This window comes from Prunus persica, chromosome G3, assembly GCF_000346465.2.
Source record: "Prunus persica cultivar Lovell chromosome G3, Prunus_persica_NCBIv2, whole genome shotgun sequence".
Classification (NCBI taxonomy): domain Eukaryota; kingdom Viridiplantae; phylum Streptophyta; class Magnoliopsida; order Rosales; family Rosaceae; genus Prunus; species Prunus persica.
Window position 1 is genome coordinate 9,403,118 of NC_034011.1, and position 19,584 is coordinate 9,422,701.

At 38.1% G+C, this 19,584-nt stretch overlaps 4 protein-coding genes across 6 annotated transcripts; all 4 read left to right on the forward strand.

Moving 5' to 3' along the window:
- LOC18783429 (protein Mpv17) lies at window positions 1,556-4,302 on the forward strand. Of its 3 annotated transcripts, none has more exons than XM_020558765.1 (6): window positions 1,556-1,956; window positions 2,979-3,134; window positions 3,256-3,388; window positions 3,488-3,527; window positions 3,781-3,921; window positions 4,004-4,302. In XM_020558765.1, the coding sequence occupies exons 1-5, from the start codon at window positions 1,705-1,707 to the stop codon at window positions 3,866-3,868; spliced, it is 669 nt and encodes a 222-aa protein (XP_020414354.1). In that variant the 5' UTR covers window positions 1,556-1,704; the 3' UTR covers window positions 3,869-3,921; window positions 4,004-4,302. The 3 variants fall into 3 exon arrangements, with proteins under 3 accessions (XP_020414354.1, XP_020414355.1, XP_020414356.1); XM_020558766.1 differs by having other exon boundaries at window positions 1,632-1,956; window positions 4,016-4,302; XM_020558767.1 differs by having other exon boundaries at window positions 1,632-1,956; window positions 3,343-3,388.
- LOC18783899 (RING finger protein 215) lies at window positions 5,170-6,920 on the forward strand. The gene is made up of 3 exons (XM_007215868.2): window positions 5,170-5,476; window positions 5,564-5,649; window positions 6,110-6,920. The coding sequence occupies exons 1-3, from the start codon at window positions 5,318-5,320 to the stop codon at window positions 6,540-6,542; spliced, it is 678 nt and encodes a 225-aa protein (XP_007215930.1). The 5' UTR covers window positions 5,170-5,317; the 3' UTR covers window positions 6,543-6,920.
- LOC18782584 (ATP-dependent zinc metalloprotease FTSH 8, chloroplastic) lies at window positions 7,614-11,960 on the forward strand. Its single transcript, XM_007214929.2, has 4 exons — window positions 7,614-7,884; window positions 8,793-10,297; window positions 10,881-11,121; window positions 11,440-11,960. The coding sequence occupies exons 2-4, from the start codon at window positions 8,793-8,795 to the stop codon at window positions 11,776-11,778; spliced, it is 2,085 nt and encodes a 694-aa protein (XP_007214991.1). The 5' UTR covers window positions 7,614-7,884; the 3' UTR covers window positions 11,779-11,960.
- LOC18781716 (pentatricopeptide repeat-containing protein At2g41080) lies at window positions 14,101-18,542 on the forward strand. The gene is made up of 3 exons (XM_007216391.2): window positions 14,101-17,547; window positions 17,697-18,294; window positions 18,425-18,542. The coding sequence occupies exon 1, from the start codon at window positions 14,230-14,232 to the stop codon at window positions 16,240-16,242; it is 2,013 nt and encodes a 670-aa protein (XP_007216453.1). The 5' UTR covers window positions 14,101-14,229; the 3' UTR covers window positions 16,243-17,547; window positions 17,697-18,294; window positions 18,425-18,542.

The following is a 19,584-nucleotide window of genomic DNA, read 5'->3' on the forward strand; positions in this document are numbered from 1 at the left end:
TAAGGTTTTTTTTTTAATCTTTCTATTTCAACAATCAGTAAAGGTTTCATGCGGAGACTACTACTTGACTACTGATTTCTAACCTATTCTTTTTTTTTTCAGGTGACTTTCTATATATTTTCTACAAATTAGAATTAGTGGCAAAGTTAGAAATTCATGTTAAGAGGAGCATGTTAGACCTTATAAAAAAAAATTTCAGAAAAAAAGACCATATAAAAGAAATTGACTTTGGTATAAAATCGGAATAGTAGGAGATATATTAATGATTTTGTTGTGTTAATTTTCAATGAAGTGTTCTTTTCAATTTCTAATCTATAAGTCTGAACATTTAGAGAAGACAAATAACTAAACAAAATATGTGGAAAGAATGACCAATTCATGATTTGTTGATGAGTCACGTGACTTATTTTGGTTGATGAGTCACGTGAACGTTTAGAATTTTTAATGACAAATTAATTATAACATTTATAAATTGGTGTGAATAATATCTCCGTAGTGGATACAATAATTCTCAGTTTTATACTCGAGGATGAAGTTCTTCTCATGTTGATCGAAAGGCCAATTCATGATTTGTATGTGAATTAGCTAGATGAATGGTTAATAGACAATATTTTTTTAATCAATAGACGAAGTAGAATTCAAAATTTTGACATATTTTAACAAAAAAAAAAAGAAGAAAAATATCTCTAAGCATTATCAGCACGGACAGAGTCAAATAGTCTCAAGAAGCTGTGAATGCAAAAAGTCCCACATTGAAAAGTTGAGAAACATAACAAGAGCTTATAAGGAGTTGGGCTACTCTTCCCATTGCCAATTGATTTTGGGATGAAACCTTCAACTTTCTTTATGGTATCAGAGCGGGTTAGCCCACGTGTGAAAGCCCAACGGTCACGTGCTCCACGTCACCTAATATGTATTGTCTACGTGTTAGACTTGAAAAATTGCCACACGTACCGGGCATATGCAATCTAGTTTACTAATGTTCGAAAGTCCTTCAAGATGTTCTAATAAAGCTGCCAACAAAGAGCATTATCTTGTGCAAAAGTGTTTGCAAGGTTTGGTATTCTCTAATTTCAGACCCTGAATTTGCTAAGCTGTACCTTGCACAAGCTGAGGCATGTCGTCTGCTCGGCCCGATATGGGTGTCAAGAACCCTTTACTTGGTTGAGCCTGAAGACAGCTCTGATTTTGACTTGAAGGACTCTGCCTGTGATTATGGCACATCCAAGAATTTTCGCAAATGTAAGATCCGGTTGCGCAATGTTGACCAGGCAACCCAATGCAATGCTTAACGGGAAACGTACAACTAAAAGGAAACCTCCTCCAGCAGCTCATGAGACTTATATCAATGTGTGGGTAATTGAAGATTATGGTGCACAAAAATCTTGGATAATCCACAATTTGGGTAATGGAAGATTAAACTTACATTTAAAAAAACAAAAACACATTTAGAGATTTTGGGGTTAGAAACGTGTTTTACTGTGAGATTTTTTTGTTTCTTGTTTAAATTAAATTAATATGTTATGCAGTAAAAGTAAAAGTAAATTGTTTTGATCTTCGGGTTGGACACAAACCCGGCCCGAACCCTCCGTGTCCACTGTCAGTAACCAAACACACCATTTCTCTCTCAATACAAAATCGAAACTATTCTCAAGAGAAAAATAATAAAAAAGAAATTGTGCTTGTCTTCCTTGCTTTGAGAACATGAATGTTCTTGGCGGTGGAGGCCATGGCGGGCTTTGGGGTTGGAACCCTTCACCGAGAAAACCGAAACAACAAAGAAAAAGGCGATTTGATTCCAAATCCCAGTCCTCCAATTCTGTGGAGGCATCCGGAGGAGCCGGTCACTGGTTCCCCTTAAAGCAAGCCGTCACAGCTGGCTCACTGGTTCTAACAGGAGACACAATTGCTCAGCTCAGCCAGCGGTGGACAAAAGCCAAGGCTCTTAACCAACAGGTTTGGTGAACTTTTTCTCATTTTTGTTTATTGGGTTTTGTTTGGTTGCTGAGAAAATGTAGGAAAAGGTTTAGGTAAGAAAATAAAAAGTATTCGGTCAGTTTCTTTTAGGACATACTCCTTGTGAAGAAATTGTTGGGATTATATGCCGTGGTTGGTTGCTGAGAAAATGTGGGAAAGAGGAACTTGAATGGTTTCACTGTTGGGATGGGGTGGGGAAAATTTCTGCTTTTTGCCTGTTTGGGTGCTCAGCAAATGTGGGAAATGCAAGTTTGACACTTCTAATAATTTTTTATAGCTGGACTGAAAGAAGGAGACATTTTTGGTTTCTATGGTTTGGGTATTAGGAAAATGAAGTTTCAGTTTTCTGTTTGGTTGTTCATAGTTTTGTAAGTAACAGGTACTTGAGACTTGAGATTTTTTTTTTTTTTCCTGTAATTCTGAGGGGAGCACCGGCATATAAATTTGCAGGCGGATGCTGTTTTTCTTCAGTGCCCCAAAGTTAGTGCAAATGCTCATACGTATGCTCTTTTTGGTTGTATATACTCTGTGAATTTTAGGAAAGCTTGTTTTTATTAATATTACTAGAATAAGTGCCGAGTATGCCAGAATAAATGGAGTCTATATCATGTTGGACGGCCTCGTTAGACCTTCCAGCTATAGGTTTTGTCTGCTAAGCCAATGCTTAGTCAAAAGATTGTGATTCTAAGGTTGTGGAGGGTGGAATGATGGATCAAGACTTTGTTCTTTGAAAAATTTGGGTCTCCTAGTTGTTTTGCTTGCAGAAAATTCAGTTCTAGGTTGGAGACATATTAGGGCTTTCATGGCGTACTTCCTAGTCAATTTTGGTGGTCCATCCTCCGGGCCTGTTGACTCTTTTGTAGCTCAGTCAATTGGCCTTGTCATGTCCAATCTTAACTTAAGGCACTTCAAATCACTTTGTTATAGTTTATTTATTGTGAGGATGCTTTGTTACATTGCGGTCCTTTGAGTTTAGTGTTTGACCAAAGCCTCTTTCTTAGGATGGAAAAGATGCTCTCCTCTCAGATCATGATTGGCTTCGTGCACTTCGGATGACTTCCTATGGGTTTCTTTTATACGGCCCCGGTTCCTATGCTTGGTACCAGTTTCTTGATCATTCTTTACCTGCGACAACGGTAGGGAACCTACTACTGAAGGTATGACCTTTTTTTATAAATATTGTATCACCTTATGGAACTTGGAAACCCCAAAAAAATTAAAAATTAAAAAAGCAACGCAAGCCTTTAAAATGTACCTCATAGCTTTCATTTCTTACAGGTTTTATTAAACCAAATTGTGCTTGGTCCAACTGTGATTGCTGTTGTTTTTGCATGGAACAATTTATGGCAAAGGAAACTCTCACAGCTCCCGGACAAGTACCGGAGAGATGCTTTTCCCACTTTACTTTATGGTAAAAACCTCTTCTGATTGATATTTGTGTTCACTTGATACTCCAGTTCAGATTTCAATAACTGATAACTTTTCATTTTGATTATTATTATTTGTGCAGGATTTAGGTTCTGGATACCTGTCAGTTTATTGAATTTTTGGTACGCCTTTTTCTCTTATCCTCTTTTTTTCTCCTTTTGCCCCTCATCGGTATGGGTAATCCAGAGCTGCTGTTTATACATTTTGTTAGACGCAGCATTGAAAACTGTTTGTAAACGTTAGTTTCTGTATGACCCCCTAAATGTGACAAATCTTTTCCAAGAGCATCATACTTTAGCATAGATTTCAATTTTTAATGTCAAAATTAAGTAGTACTTTTGTGTGATAGTTTAACCTCAATGCCTCTCTATACAGGGTGATACCTCTTCAAGCCCGTGTAGCTTTCATGTCTGTGGGCTCAATATTCTGGAACTTTTGTTTGTCTTCAACTTTGAGCAAGTAAAATCTGCGTATTTTAGGTTATTTTATATCAGCAAGCAGACTTGTGAGCACAAGGTATCTTTTGCATATCCAATCTCTTCCGTGGTTTTGAGCTTCTTAATTCTTTCTGGTTTATGTTATTTCTTGCTTGTTCCAGGTTAATCTGCAGGTCCGGCATCTGGTACATTCGAGAAGAAAATGAGGACCAGAAGCACCTTTTTTAATTGAAATTCATATGCTTCAAATTTAAAGACGAATGATTGTTGTAACAGCTTGGACCTGGTGAACTGATCTTTTCCTGCTTGCCAAAAGAAAAAAAGAACAGGAAAACTTGGTAATTACTTGATCGTTTGCATAATTTTTCATTTGTGTAACTCAAACTGAAGCATGTACATTTTTTGAGATGAAGATCTTCAAAGCTATTGTCGCCTCCTAATGGAGATTGGATTACAATCATATCTATTTTATACTCCTTACTAGCTCAATCCCACCTCCCCATGGGACTCAAATAGAATTTAAGTTGTACATTTTAAAAGGATATGATTTTGCAATTAAACCACTCTGAGAGTAAACAAATAAATAAACCAACTACTGCTTTCAGGTGTTTTTTTTTTTAAAACCACTTTCAGTTGTAGATTTTGTTTTCTTTTAAAACAAAAACTATTACACTAGTTTTTTTTAGTTCTAACACGTTTAGAAGTGTTCAAATTTGTCATTACTAAATACATGATGTTTGTTTATGAGATTTACACTCGAGACTTCTTCCGCTAAAGTGGAAATTAGATGTCATTAGACTAAATTAAATTTTAAATTGCTTTTTTACATGCATTGATGCATTGACAAAGTTGATGGGGGCCAAAAGGTGACAACTGAAAGCTCAGAGGAATAAACTTTTAAGAACAGGCAAATGCAGAGTTCACTTGTCATTAGAGAATTTCAGAACTGCAATATCAACGGATAGAAAATTCTGTAATTTCTGAAGAGAGACAACCGTCACCCTTTACCAGAGAGGATTAAAGTTTTCTAAAGAAATCAAGAACTTCACCAATCAAACACAATCGTCCATGTGTGCATGAGCGATTGTATACATCAACGATAGCTTAAGCGTGTTGTGCGTGCCGATGCTGGGAAATCTCTACCGTAGAATACATTGTCACCTCAATCACATAATCACAGAAACAGGAAAAATATCCCATGTGGGATGGGGTAAGAATCGATTCCTACCTTACTTTCCGTCGAATCTGTTGTAGCTTTTTCACGTAAGCCACCAGACAAAAGGCATCTATAGAATGAAGAAACCATCACATACTTCACCACTTGACATTGCAATGCGAAAGTGTGGAGCATAAAAGCAAAAGAAAACATTGAGAAGTTATAAGTATTCCCTAGTGCCTGAAAGACCTTCAAGCAGAGGAAGGAATAAAAGCTCATAAAATCCCAGAACCATCAACATTGCATCTAACCTTACACCATGAGCAGAAGCACCAACAATAACACTCCAGCCTATTCTCCTCCTTTTCTTACCTATCATGATCCGTATGACTACTTCTTCGGAATCAATGACGATATTGGTGAATGGCCTTTCGGGCAATCTATTAGTCCCCTGTCTGATAATTTTCAAGCCACCCAAGTGAGTATAGTCTTGTCCTCTGTTTCTTTATCGTGCTATTCAAAGATGATGAGATTGTGACATGAATTGTTTTGGTTGCATCAACAGGCTACCAGAACAGCTGCATCGGATTCAAGGCGACCATTTGAGGGAACGCAAGCACGAGCACGAGCACAACCTCTTGGCTTAGCAGGGTAATCACAATCAATTAAATGATTAGTATACACATGTATGAGGTTTAACATCAATAATTTTCAACTTATGTGCATAGAAAAGCTGCAAAGTTTCTAGTTCCGTATGGAAAATTTTAATCAACTATTAATTTTTGGAATAACTTCATTCCCAAGTCTTCTGAGGTGACCTCCTTTTCTGCCAATGTTTGCTCATTTGATGCTACAAGTATTCAAGAATTAGTAAAGCTCTAAGCCTTTAACCATACATATACTTACTTTCTGTTACTAATACGGACGTAACTTGACAAATTATATATCAGTCATTGGATTAAACACAGGCGAATGAGACTTATAATGGGCGAAAAGTGAAGTGCATCTCATCTCAACCGTAGCATCCATTACTTGTGCATTGTTATTTATTTTCTATCCATCTCTTATTAATTTGGGATCACCATCTATACATATACATATGAAATTGCAGATCAGCAGCACCGCCAGGTTCCCGAATTCATATTCTGGTCCTTGGCGATGAAATGGCAGGACAGGGAAACCCCTGGAGACAGATCACCGGCAACCAATGGAACGCAGCCGCCCCGTCTAGGCTGGAACTGGACTCAAGATTGAGCAACACTGAGCAAAAGCGGGCATTGCAGAAGCTCAAAAAAGAAATATACAAACCTTTTAGGAGACTATCACAGAAGGTCAACTTGTATTACAGAGACACGGTTGTGAATGCGAATGAAATGGAGAATGATGAAAATAGCAAGAGGTGCGCCGTTTGTTTGGAAGACTTTGAGCCCAGACAAGAGGTTATGCTCACACCTTGTAGACACATGTTTCATGAGGAATGCATTGTACCATGGGTGAAGAGCAATGGCCACTGCCCTGTCTGTAGGTTTGCAATATGTGAGTAAAGTAAAGCAAGGGAGGCTGCTCTGAATCCTTAACAACAAAAACAATCAAAATATCTTATGTTGAGGCCAATGCTTATGTTGAGACTATCACTCGAAGTTGTATATCAAATGAAGATTGTACTTAAAAAATGCCGAAATGTTTGTGGCTTTAATTAGAATGCCAAAATGCTTGCTAATACTCCACATATAAGGAACTATCTCTTACCAGCTGCTTCTTCAAAAAGCGTTTTTATTGCTCATAATCATTTTTAAATTTTTCTGTCAAACCCAGTTAAAAGTATTTTCGTTTGCCACAAAGCGCTTTTAACCCTTTTGAAAGCGCTCCCCGAATAGAGATAGTTCCTGATATGTGGGGCTCTGGCCTCTATATTTACATCAGATTAGCCTGTTGATGAATGTATACCTGTATTTTCAACGTTTCACTTTCATGTTGTGGTAGCAAAAACGTACACGTAACCCTATTGATCCCCAAAAGAAACCAAATTGAGAAAAAATATCATAGAATTATTTCTCATTAGAGGTCGGTATTGATACATGTCTTTCAACTATCTTCATGTTCACAAGCAAAACTAAATATTCAGTGACAGTACACTTGCATTGACTCCTGTTTAATGTGCTGAGAAAAATCAAATTATAATCTATACCTCTATTACAACAAATAATTTTGTAATTCAAACAAAATTTAAGGTTCTTTGCGTCACGTGGATAAAGATCGTTTTAATTAACTCGAACTTTTAAAATTGTAAAATAATCAAAATTTCCTTGAATATATTATATTCCTGAGAATTCTGTAATTATAAAATAATTGTTGATGAGATTTGAACTCAAAATTTTCTTCCACAAGATGAAAATTAGGTGCAGGTGCCACTGATGAAATGTTTACCGACTGTTTTAGCTGATTGAAAAGAGAAAAAAACAATGTTTTTAGAAAGTTTTGATTGCGTCCACATGGTGCAAAGTGTGTGACGTGTACTCTTTTTTTTCCCAATTCCTGGCTTAAATATGTGACGTGCCCTTTTAAGATCCCCAGCATAAGAACAGAAAAATTAAAAATTAAAAACAAAAATCTTAAACGATTTCCAAGTCCTCTGACCGAAAATGAATTTTCTTCAAAAACGTCCGATAAAAATCCAAACAGGTGAAGAAGACAGGAACTAGCCACTAGCATCAAGCCACGTACGCTGTTCTGAAACCACATCCACTCCATCTAAATACCATTTTGCTTCTTCATCCTTTCTTCCCCTCTCAGCTCTCTCTGCACCAAAGGGTCCAGAGCTATTTATCTCGCTCGCCCTTCTTAAATCCACATTCTTTCCCTCGCAAAAATCCTCTCTTTTGCAAGGTACAAACTTCTTCTACTGTTACTTAGCTTGAATTAGCTTGTATCTGTGATGGGTTTGTTTTCAATTGTTCAGTTTCAGTGCATTTTAGTCCATAACTTGCCTTGTACCCATATGGGTTTGTGTATTTCTATGCCTATGTCTTGATATTGGTACTTTGGAAACAAAAAATCTGGAGAGGGGTTTGGTGGGCTTGGCCTGAATGTGAACTCTTTTAATTTTTTGTTGCTGTCAATGGGATGGGATGCTTCTTTCTTGAGGTAGCTAAATATTATTCATAATTAAGCTTTATTTTGCATGTATTTGTGGGTTTATTGAATCAGAAAGACCATCTTTGTTACCAGTCCTTCAATTTGTCTCGTAATGGCTTCTTTCATTTTCTCCTCGTCCACATAAAAGTTATGCTGTTGTGTTTGCTTTTGATTAAATTCATTTTCTTCTGAAGAAAAAAAAAAGTAACTGAAAAAAATCATGCGTTGGGTAAAACTACATTAAAGGGTTAGTTGAACTTGAATGTGTTGCTATTGGGTTATCCGTTTTAAAAGTTTATCTTGTGGCTATTCCCTCTTTCCATTTATGAGAAATTGCTTAAATATTGTGATATGGGTGAAGATCTTGGAATTCATTCATGTTGTTCTATAAAATGTTGAATTGCTCTAATTTCTACTCCAGTAATGTTTATTCATGTCACCTTTTGTCTTAAGGTCATTATTATAATGCTATGTCTTGAAATAAAGCTGATTTCATCTGCCCCTTACTGTGATATTTTTTGTCTTGCATGGCTGTTGAACTACTTGATTTAATTTCCATAATCTGACAGTCATTCTTGACATTGCAATACTCATGCATTTGTTTTTGGATTTTTCATTAATTCATTAACTTACAAGCACCTTTCTTGTTGTACACACAGATGGCAGCATCGTCAGCATGCCTTGTGGGGAATGGGTTATCTACCCATAGTACTAAACAAACTTTGAGCAAGGACTTTTCTGGGAGACATCTCTTGCACCCTTCAGCTCTGCCATCATTGGGTAAGGTGACCAAAACATCTATCACAAGGGCATCGCTGGACCAAAAGCAGCATGAGGGAAGAAGAGGCTTTCTGAAGTTGTTGCTTGGAAATGTGGGAGTAGGAGCTCCTGCTTTACTTGGGGCAGGGAATGCTATGGCAGCCGATGATCAAGGGGTCTCTTCTTCAAGGATGTCTTATTCTAGATTCTTGGAGTATCTGGACAAGGGCAGGGTGACAAAAGTTGATTTATTTGAGAATGGAACCATAGCTATTGTTGAGGCTGTTTCTCCTGAGTTAGGGAACCGATTGCAGCGAGTTCGCGTTCAACTTCCTGGACTAAGCCAAGAGCTCCTCCAGAAGTTCAGGGAAAAGAACATTGACTTTGCAGCACATAATGCCCAAGAAGATTCAGGCTCTCTTTTATTTAACCTGATTGGAAATCTGGCTTTCCCACTAATCTTAATTGGGGGTTTGTTCCTGCTCTCAAGGCGTTCATCTGGAGGCATGGGTGGTCCTGGTGGGCCTGGATTTCCTCTACAATTTGGTCAATCTAAAGCCAAGTTCCAAATGGAACCGAACACTGGAGTGACATTTGATGATGTTGCTGGGGTAGATGAAGCCAAGCAGGATTTTGTGGAGGTTGTGGAATTCTTGAAGAAGCCTGAGAGGTTCACTGCTGTTGGGGCTCGAATTCCTAAAGGGGTTCTTCTTGTTGGTCCTCCAGGAACTGGAAAGACTCTGTTAGCAAAGGCAATTGCTGGTGAAGCTGGTGTTCCATTTTTCTCCATCTCAGGTTCTGAGTTTGTTGAAATGTTTGTTGGTGTTGGTGCTTCCCGAGTTCGTGATCTTTTTAAGAAGGCCAAAGAGAATGCACCTTGCATTGTATTTGTTGATGAAATTGATGCTGTTGGACGGCAAAGAGGAACTGGAATTGGTGGGGGAAATGATGAAAGAGAACAAACCCTTAATCAGCTTTTGACAGAAATGGATGGTTTTGAGGGCAACACTGGTATCATTGTGGTTGCAGCGACTAACAGGGCAGACATTCTTGACTCTGCCTTATTGAGGCCTGGCCGATTTGATAGGCAGGTGTCTGTTGATGTCCCCGACATACGGGGCAGAACAGAGATCTTAAAGGTTCATGCTAGCAATAAGAAGTTCGATGGAAATGTTTCCCTAGATGTTGTAGCCATGAGGACACCTGGTTTTAGTGGAGCAGATCTCGCAAACCTTCTAAATGAAGCAGCTATATTGGCTGGTCGGCGTGGGAAGACGGCAATTTCACCGAAAGAGATTGATGATTCAATTGATAGAATAGTGGCTGGAATGGAAGGAACAGTAATGACAGATGGAAAGAGTAAAAGTCTGGTGGCATATCACGAAGTTGGTCACGCCATCTGTGGGTAAGTGATAATTTAGTCTCTGGTTCTTGTTGTCTACAAATTCTCTTTATGATAGTTTTCATCAGGCCAAGGTTCATTCTTTACACTGGTTTCCTCTTCGCATTACACCCATGAATATTCTGCGATATGAATCTTACTTATTTTTTTTTAATTATGTTATTTTACAGATATAAAATTAGTTTTGAATGTTTGAATTTGTAGTATATTAATATCATCAGTGGCAAAGGAACCCATCTAATATCTTAAGACCATAGAAACTTGTTTAGGTTTTCTACAAGAGTGTTCATTACTTCATTCGTGATCCAAGTTCATCAACTAAATTTTATAAAAATGCGTTTTAACTTCTGATGGTATAGCGTTGAATGTTTTAGGTTCGCACCGATGCTCACCTTTTTGCTGTATGCTTTTCTCTCACTCTCATTTCTACTCCCTTGCACCCATCCTATCATTTGATATATCCAAAGATATCTTACTTAGCTTGTTATTACTTGTGCTTATGAAGCTCAAATACCTTGTAAGGTAAATTGTAGAAAAATGGAACTTAAATAACCCACACAATGTTTTCATTTTTTCTTCAATGCAGGACATTGACTCCAGGGCATGATGCTGTCCAAAAAGTGACCCTGGTCCCTCGAGGTCAGGCACGGGGTCTTACCTGGTTTATTCCTGCGGATGATCCTACCTTGATCTCCAAGCAGCAACTATTTGCAAGAATTGTTGGTGGGCTTGGTGGTCGAGCTGCAGAGGAAGTGATCTTTGGTGAGCCTGAGGTGACAACAGGTGCAGCTGGTGATTTGCAGCAGATCACTGGTTTGGCCAAACAGGTAACTGAATATATTCATTATCTGGTTATAAATAACTGTCGAATTTCAGTGATCCTGGGTCTTATGAAATGTGGCTTGAAACTCTTAGTTCTTTCATACTTTAGAAGCATAAGAGCTTTATTATATTGTTACTCATGTTAGCTTCCCCATAGACCGGTTAAGGCAGACATTTGAAATTGCCAGTTTAAATAGTGGTTTCCAGTCCTATTTGTTGAATTCCTAGTGTGGCTCCGAAGTTAACTGCTTTAAGAGCACCCTCTCGTTAGCTCTTAAACATATTAAATCAACTGTACTGAGACTTAATTGGCGTTGTTGCAGATGGTCACAACCTTTGGAATGTCTGACATTGGACCGTGGTCGTTGATGGACGCATCCCAGAGTGGTGACGTCATAATGAGAATGATGGCAAGGAACTCAATGTCAGAAAAACTTGCTGAAGACATTGATTCTGCTATAAAGAGATTATCCGATGAAGCATATGAGATAGCATTGACCCACATAAGAAACAACCGTGAAGCAATTGACAAGATCGTGGAGGTCCTCCTTGAGAAGGAAACAATGACTGGGGATGAATTCCGGGCACTTCTCGCTGAATTCGTTGAAATCCCAGTTGAAAACCGGGTCCCTGCTTCAGTTCCATCACCAGTCGCTGTTTAGGTAGTGAACTCATACTGTCATCGACACTTAGCTAAACGTCTGTAATTGATTAAATGTATAAAGCTGTAATTTTTTGATCATATGTAAAGTACTGTAAGTTGGAATGACCAAATATACTTGGGCCCTTGGTCTGTTTGAAAATCCTTGTGACTCTGCAGACTTAAACTGGTAGGTTTTTGTTCGCTCTCTGCTCACACCATGCTCAAGCTTAGCCATGGTTTCACTGTTCATTTAGGTCAAATCAGTAAGTTCTAGTTTTGCGCTACATCATAAGTTGCATTGAATGGTTTCTCTCTTGAGAATTATAGGTTGTAAATTGGTAATTTAGGATCTGGATGAATGTACTAGCCCTCCTGCAATTTACCAAACTATCATTTGTTTCGATTCGATATTGAAGCTATGCTTAAACAGATAGCTCTGGGTATATTGGTGCTTCTCTTTCCTTCTACCAATGTTAATCCTCTAGTGACAATATGTTTTGGCCATGGACTTTTTTACCCATTTGATGCGTGAATCCTTGACAAAAGAAAATTCCTCACTAGTATCTTATAGTAATTTTGATGCTTATATATAAGATTAGTAAACAATGATGGAGAAATATTATAAAAATACATTAGATTTTGTGAAAAAGATCCTTCAGTCAAAATGGTCTCTTTCAGTAAATTGTCAGAGATGCATAAATTTTCCAATTCTAAACTGACTCTCTCACTCTTTAGCAAGATACTTCCTAAAAATAAAATTTTAAAAATGAAAATATAAAGATTCAGCCTGTAAACCTTCGTTAACAATCGAGAAATACCCAATTCAGTATTTACCAAAAAAAAAAAAAAAAAAAAAAAAAAAAAGAAATCCCAATTCAATAAAAAGTGCAAAACACAAAGATCCAACAAAGATAAATTAAATTCGTTCCTTCTACTTCAAAATTTGGACCAACCATATTCAGATAAAACAGCAACTAACTTAAATCTTTATAGCTTGAAGCTCTGACAGACTGAAAATGATCATTACCCAAGAAATAAAAAATCAAAACAAAAGGCCCGATCATAGAAGAACAAATTCGCAGTTCATAGTAAATTAGTATTGAAAATAAAGAGTAGTAGTAGCAAAAGAATTGGTACGTTTGATTAGGCTTTCTTTTTATAAATAAAAAAAGTAAATTTCATTAAATGGAAGCATTGGTTACGATAAGGTCATCAAGAATACAATTCATTAGCCACACAAGGCCTTCTTCTAACTAATAATAAGGACCTTCTTCGTGTAAAGCAAAACGGGCAATAGCATGAGCCACTTTGTTACACTCCCTAGGTTGAAATTGGACTTCAAGAAAACTACACGAACAAGTCTCTCACATCATCCATAATGTTGCCAATAGTAGCCCAAATAGTCTCCTTTGAATTAATCATCATAATATCTTCAAAAAAGTCAGTTTCTATTATGAGAGGGAAAAAACCAGCACTTGCAGCAAATTAAACTCCTCTACAGATCGAATGAAATTCTGTAGCTAGAATGAAAACCCTGCGAGGGCTTTGCATGGCTAGGGCACCCATAAAAACTCCAGAATCATGACGAACAACTGTACATATACTATGCAAGCATGCTGCGTTGTCAGTAGCTCCATCAACATTGAGCTTATAGAAACCTTCAAGGGGACAACTCCAAATCTCATTTTGATTAGCCTTACAAGCACGTGGTTCTTCTTGAGATTTATGAGATTCTTCATAGCTCAAAACTCCTCTCAAGAAGATGGGTTGGATTATGCACACCTTGACCATGAAGATTATCATTTCTAGCTTTCCACAACATCCAACAAATGTAAGCAAATTGCTCCAACTCTAGAAGACAAAACTATTTTAGCTTTCTCAAAGAAATCAATGAAGCTCAACATATGCCACTGCTCAACAGCAAATCCCAACATAGAAAGCCTCCATACTTTCTTGCTTAGTTTGCACTCCCATAAAGCAAGGATAAGAGATTCATTGGACTTGTTACAACAAAAACAAATGCCTTTTGAGATTACTTTCCTGCTCACGGTTGAATATGGTGAGTAGGGTGTATTTATTAAAATTACATTTATTTTGCAATTCAATATATTATTTTTTGTCACTTTATATTAGGGTAAATTAGTAATATAATAAATAGTTTGATAGTAAGGTGTACTCAGTTAATTTTAAGGTTCGTTTAACAACATTCTTTTTAGTATGAAAAATTTTGAAGAGTATCTATATATTATACTTCATTTGAAAAATAAAATCCAAAAGGATTGGCATGAATTCTTTAATACTTCTGTCTTTTTAATAAAATAAAAAAGGGAGCACCATTCATAAATTTTATTGTACACAAAACCCTGTAAAATCTCAAGATCGAGTAAAAAAGAAAAAGGAACTTCCCGCCACAGCACCACCTTGATAAAGTTCCAGTCCTTGCATGTTTTGAATACAACTCGCCAGCCAGATGTATGGGGACAAGTCTTGCAATTCCGTATTCAATACTATACGCATTCCCACTTCACGCTTTCTGTCCACAAACACCTCCAGAGTTGTATCTAAGCTTGGAGACTCCGCCGCAGAACAGTTAAGCAGCCTCTGCTCTAAAGGACATATCAAAGAAGCCTTTGAGAGCTTTAAATCCGAGATATGGTCAAACCCATCTCTCTTCTCCCACCTCCTCCAAGCATGCATACCCAGAAAGTCACTTTCATTAGGAAAGCAGCTCCATTCTTTGATTATCACATCTGGGTGTTCCGCGGACAAGTTCGTATCCAATCACCTCCTCAACTTTTACTCCAAAGTTGGAGACTTGGGAGTAGCGTTAACTCTGTTTGGTCATCTGCCAAGGAGAAATATTATGTCTTGCAACATTTTGATCAATGGGTATGTGCAAAAGGGTGATTTGGAAAGTGCCCAAAAGGTGTTCAACGAAATGCCTGAGAGAAATGTGGCTACGTGGAATGCCTTGGTCACGGGTTTGACCCAGTTTCAATTTAATGAGGAGGGGTTGGGTTTGTTTTCGGAAATGCACGAGTTGGGATTTTTGCCTGATGAGTTCACTTTGGGTAGTGTTCTTAGGGGATGTGCAGGTTTGAGAGCATTACATGCTGGTCGACAGGTTCACACTTATGTGATGAAATGCAGGTTTGAGTTCAATTTGGTTGTTGGGAGCTCTTTGGCTCATATGTATATGAAGTCTGGTAGCTTGGAAGAAGGGGAAAGAGTAATTAAATCACTGCCAATTCGAAATGTGGTTGCTTGGAATACTCTTATTGCGGGAAAAGCTCAAAATGGGCATTCTGAGGCAGTGTTGGATCAGTATAATATAATGAAAATCGCAGGTTTTCGACCTGATAAGGTCACATTTGTGAGTGTTATTAGTTCATGTTCGGAATTGGCAACACTCGGACAGGGTCAGCAGATTCATGCTGAAGCAATTAAAGCTGGGGCTAGCACAGTTGATGCGGTCATTAGTTCCTTAATTAGCATGTATTCAAGATGTGGGTGTCTTGAAGATTCTCTAAAAGCTTTCAAGGAAAGTGTAGGTGGAGATGTTGTACTACGGAGTTCTATGATTTCTGCTTATGGGTTTCATGGACGAGTAGAGGAAGCCATTCAGCTGTTTGAGGAGATGGAGCAGGAAGAATTAGAGGCAAACGATGTTACTTTCTTAAGTTTGCTTTATGCCTGCAGTCATTGTGGATTGAAGGAGAAAGGGATTGAGTTCTTCAACTCAATGGTAGAAAAGTATGGGTTGAAGCCTAGAGTAGAACACTATACATGTGTGGTTGACCTGCTTGGCCGGTCTGGCCGTTTGGAGGAAGCTGAGTCAATGATAAGATCAATGCCTGTTAAAGCAGATGCTATCATATGGAAAACTTTGTTATCTGCATGTAAAATCCACAAGAACGCAAATATAGCAAAAAGGATTTCTGAAGAAGTTATTAGGCGAGATCCACAGGACTCGGCTTCTTACGTGCTACTTTCAAACATTCATGCTTCAGCTAGAAGGTGGCAGGATGTTTCTGAGGTTAGAAAAGCCATGAGAGATAGAAAGGTCAAGAAGGAGCCAGGCATAAGCTGGCTGGAAATTAAAAATCAAGTTCACCAGTTCTGTATTGGTGATAAATCACATCCACAATCTAAGGAGCTTGATATGTATCTTCAAGAACTAACATCCGAGTTGAAGTTGCATGGTTATGTGCCTGATACTGGCTCTGTTTTGCATGACATGGATAACGAGGAGAAAGAATACAACTTGGCTCACCATAGTGAGAAGTTGGCAATTGCTTTTGCATTAATGAACACACCTGAGGGTGTACCGGTAAGGGTGATGAAGAATTTGCGTGTTTGCATTGATTGTCATGTTGCTATTAAGTACATATCTCTAATAAAAAACCGAGAAATTATTGTACGTGATGCTAGTAGATTTCATCACTTTAAAAATGGGAAGTGTTCTTGTGGAGATTACTGGTAAGGGAGGTCATACTGGTAGGTGTTCTTCATCTGATTTAGAAATGTTTTGAGATTACTTTCTTTTTTTATGTCTGTAACCACATCATTCCCGAATTGGGGAGAACTCTATTTTATACAAATAAATGAGAAACTTCTGTCAACATTAACAGTAACGTGATACTCGTTTCATTTAAACTTGGTTTCCAAGTAGTATGCTGTGGGTTTTTCAGGATGATGAAAATAGATAATATATGGTTAGGCTGTAACGTTCTTTGTAATTGGGTATTTTATGGATAATGTCACAATTCTTGCCATAGCTGGTGCCATTTTTTTTCTTATCTTTTGTATGCAGCATAACGGTAAGGATGACCAAATCGAAGGAAGGTGAAGACGACATTGACAAAGTTCTTAGAATTCCCATCATGAAATTTTCATATGTTGACTTGCAAGTTGCAACAGAGGATTTCAAGGAAGAACTTGGAAGTGGAGGGTTCGGTTCTGTGATCAATGGAGTTATGGCAGATAGCACAATGATTGCAGTGAAGCAGTTGGATAACAGGGGCCAGGGGATGACGGCGTTCCTAGTTGAAATTGATACAATTAGGAGACTTCACCATTTTAACCTCGTAAGGTTGATTAGATTTTGTGCATAAATTTCATCCACGATATGAATATATCACCTTGAGGGGTCTTTAGAAAATTGGATTTTCAAGATATTAGAGCAGCAAATGGTCTAGAATTAGATTTGGAAACTCGAAAGAAGATTATACTTGACATAGCCAAAGGGGCTTATCTTCGTGAAGATTGTAGGCAGAAAATAATACACCCTGATATAAAACCGCATGATATTCTCTTGGATGAAATTTCAATGCCAAAGTTCCAGATTTTGGGCTGTCGAAGCTAATTGTAAGAGATGGGAATCAAGTGCTAGGAACTCCAGGGTGCCTTGCCCTTGCCAATAGTCACTGTTAAAGTGGGATGTTTATAGCTTTGGAATTGTTCTTATTGAGATAGTCACAAGAGGGAGAAATGGGGATCGCTCAAGGTCAAGCCTATTTACTGCAAACGTTGCAGAAAAGAGCTCAAGAGTGCCTCCCAACAGGTCTCATCTTGTATTAACTTTGAACTATATTTGGTGGGGTGCGCCAGGCCCATGCAGTAGTGCAACACTTGGGCGACGCTCGAGAGCCCCATTAGCAAGCTAACGTAGCGGGCCCTCCCCCTAAAGAAATTAATTTAATATCGTGTGAGCCATTGGCCCACGTATCAGATATTAAACTGATAAGAACAGATACTACACTTGATCTTAGCCAAAAGGCCGAGAAAGGTATGCTTCTTCTCTTGTTTGGTTTCTGCCTTTATACACCACTTCACCAACGCACTTTTCTCCTGCAGCCGATGTGGGATATGAAACTTCATAATGTTTTTTATATTACTTTTGAAATTATATATTATATACTTTGTGATGTTGAGAAGGACCAAATTGGAGGAAGAGGAAGGCAATAATCTTGTTGAGCAAGTTCTTGGAATGGAAATAATCATGAGGTTTTGATCAAATGATGAAATTGCAAGTTGCCACAGAGGATTTCAAGGGAAAAACTTGGAACTCGAGGTTTTGGAAGAGTTGGGAGCCTACACTACATGAATTAAGAGCAATTGTATTTTCAAGAGATCAGAGCAGACCAATGGTACAGAATTAGGTTGGGAAACTCGGAAGAAGATTAAACTTATACATATATAGCCCAAGTATTGGCTTATCTCCATGAAGATTGTAGGCAGAAAATAATACATTTTGATAAAATAAATGCCAAAAAGTTTCTGAACTTGGGTTGTCCAAGCTATTTGCCAGAGATGTGAGCCAAGTTTTATCCTTGTTGGCAACCAAAATTAGAAAATCATAAAGGTGGTGATGTGAAATAACAAAATACGAGAGTAGGTTCTTTATTTCTTCCTTTTCATGCTTACTCTTTCAAGAAAACTTATCAAATGCAGACAACCTATCTGAGATGGCAAGTCCTTCCAATCTATGAAGATCTCTACGTTGAAATTGCTTTCACTGCTCCCAAAGCACCAGGTAATCAATCTCTTTAACCATGGTGTTACTCTGCAAAATTGACACTTCATACTTCATTGACTTAAGCATAAGAGAATTCGGTCAGTACCATATTGGTGCCAAGGTCCTTACCGATCTTCTCGTCTTGCAGATCCGCTCTAAGTTGCCAAAGGAACACTGGAGCAGCACTTGAAGAATTCATTCCCCTTTTAAGTTGACTTCAGTTTTGAACGTCAACAATTGTGTTCACTTTGGTTTTTGCCTTTCGACCTATGGACCATTATTTCTTTATGGGTCAAGCATTACATCCACTAGTTTTACAACAAATGAAACTCTCTTCTTTTTTATGAGGCTATTGGCAATTTTTTAAACATTGTTTCAGTTATCAAAGTATAATTTACCTCTTCCGAAAAAAAAATAGAGTATAACTTACCTCAAAAGTTTGTCTATGCCCTTAGAGCAGTTCCACTCATTTGTCATGGCAAAGGGCAAGGGTAAGTAAGGGCGAGTACAGTTTACGTGAATAGTGTTTGCCTTGACAATTTTGTATTTACTTTCCTACCCATTGCCACGGCAACCCAAAGACAATCACTATTCACATGAGATAATTTAATTTATACTTATGATACGAGGAGACGTATTCATAAAAAACAATTTGATAAGAACATTCCTAGGTAAACAATGTATTTTATTTCAGAATTCTTTCCAAATTGTTTTTTTCAATTTTTATTACATAAAAATTGTTAGCCATTGGATGGAGAAAAAAATTTGAATCGGACGCCCTAAGAGCCGCCACATGGCGCACATGACTGTTAGAGATTTCTTCGCTGAACGAGACGTGTGCTCGTGAATAATTTATTTGCTAACGTCAGCTCCTTCAGTAGCATCTCAGGATGGTCTTGCCTGATTTTGATGGAGCCCATAAGTTGCCAGGGCTAGTTTTGTTGGTGTGGTGATCTTTTTCAACCCAGGTCCCTTTTTGCCATGGCACAAGCAATGGATGGAAGTGATCTAGGGATTATTATTTGGTCCGTGAGCTGAAAAGGGTAGTATGAGGCCCAATGGGCTAAAGCCTGGCCTGATAGTTAGGCCCGCTCGATTTAGCTCGTTTTAAGATTGGCTAGGGCTTGGGTTTAGGATTTGAAACCTTTGCAGCCCATTGTCCGCTCCTACTAGGCCCACCTATGGCCCAACCAACCCAAGTAGGCCCACCCATGGCCCGATTAGTTCGGCCCGAGTAGGGCCTTCCATTATCTTATTTCCATCCCAAACATTTAAGTAAATGTCTTGTCTTTTTATTTTAAGTTATTT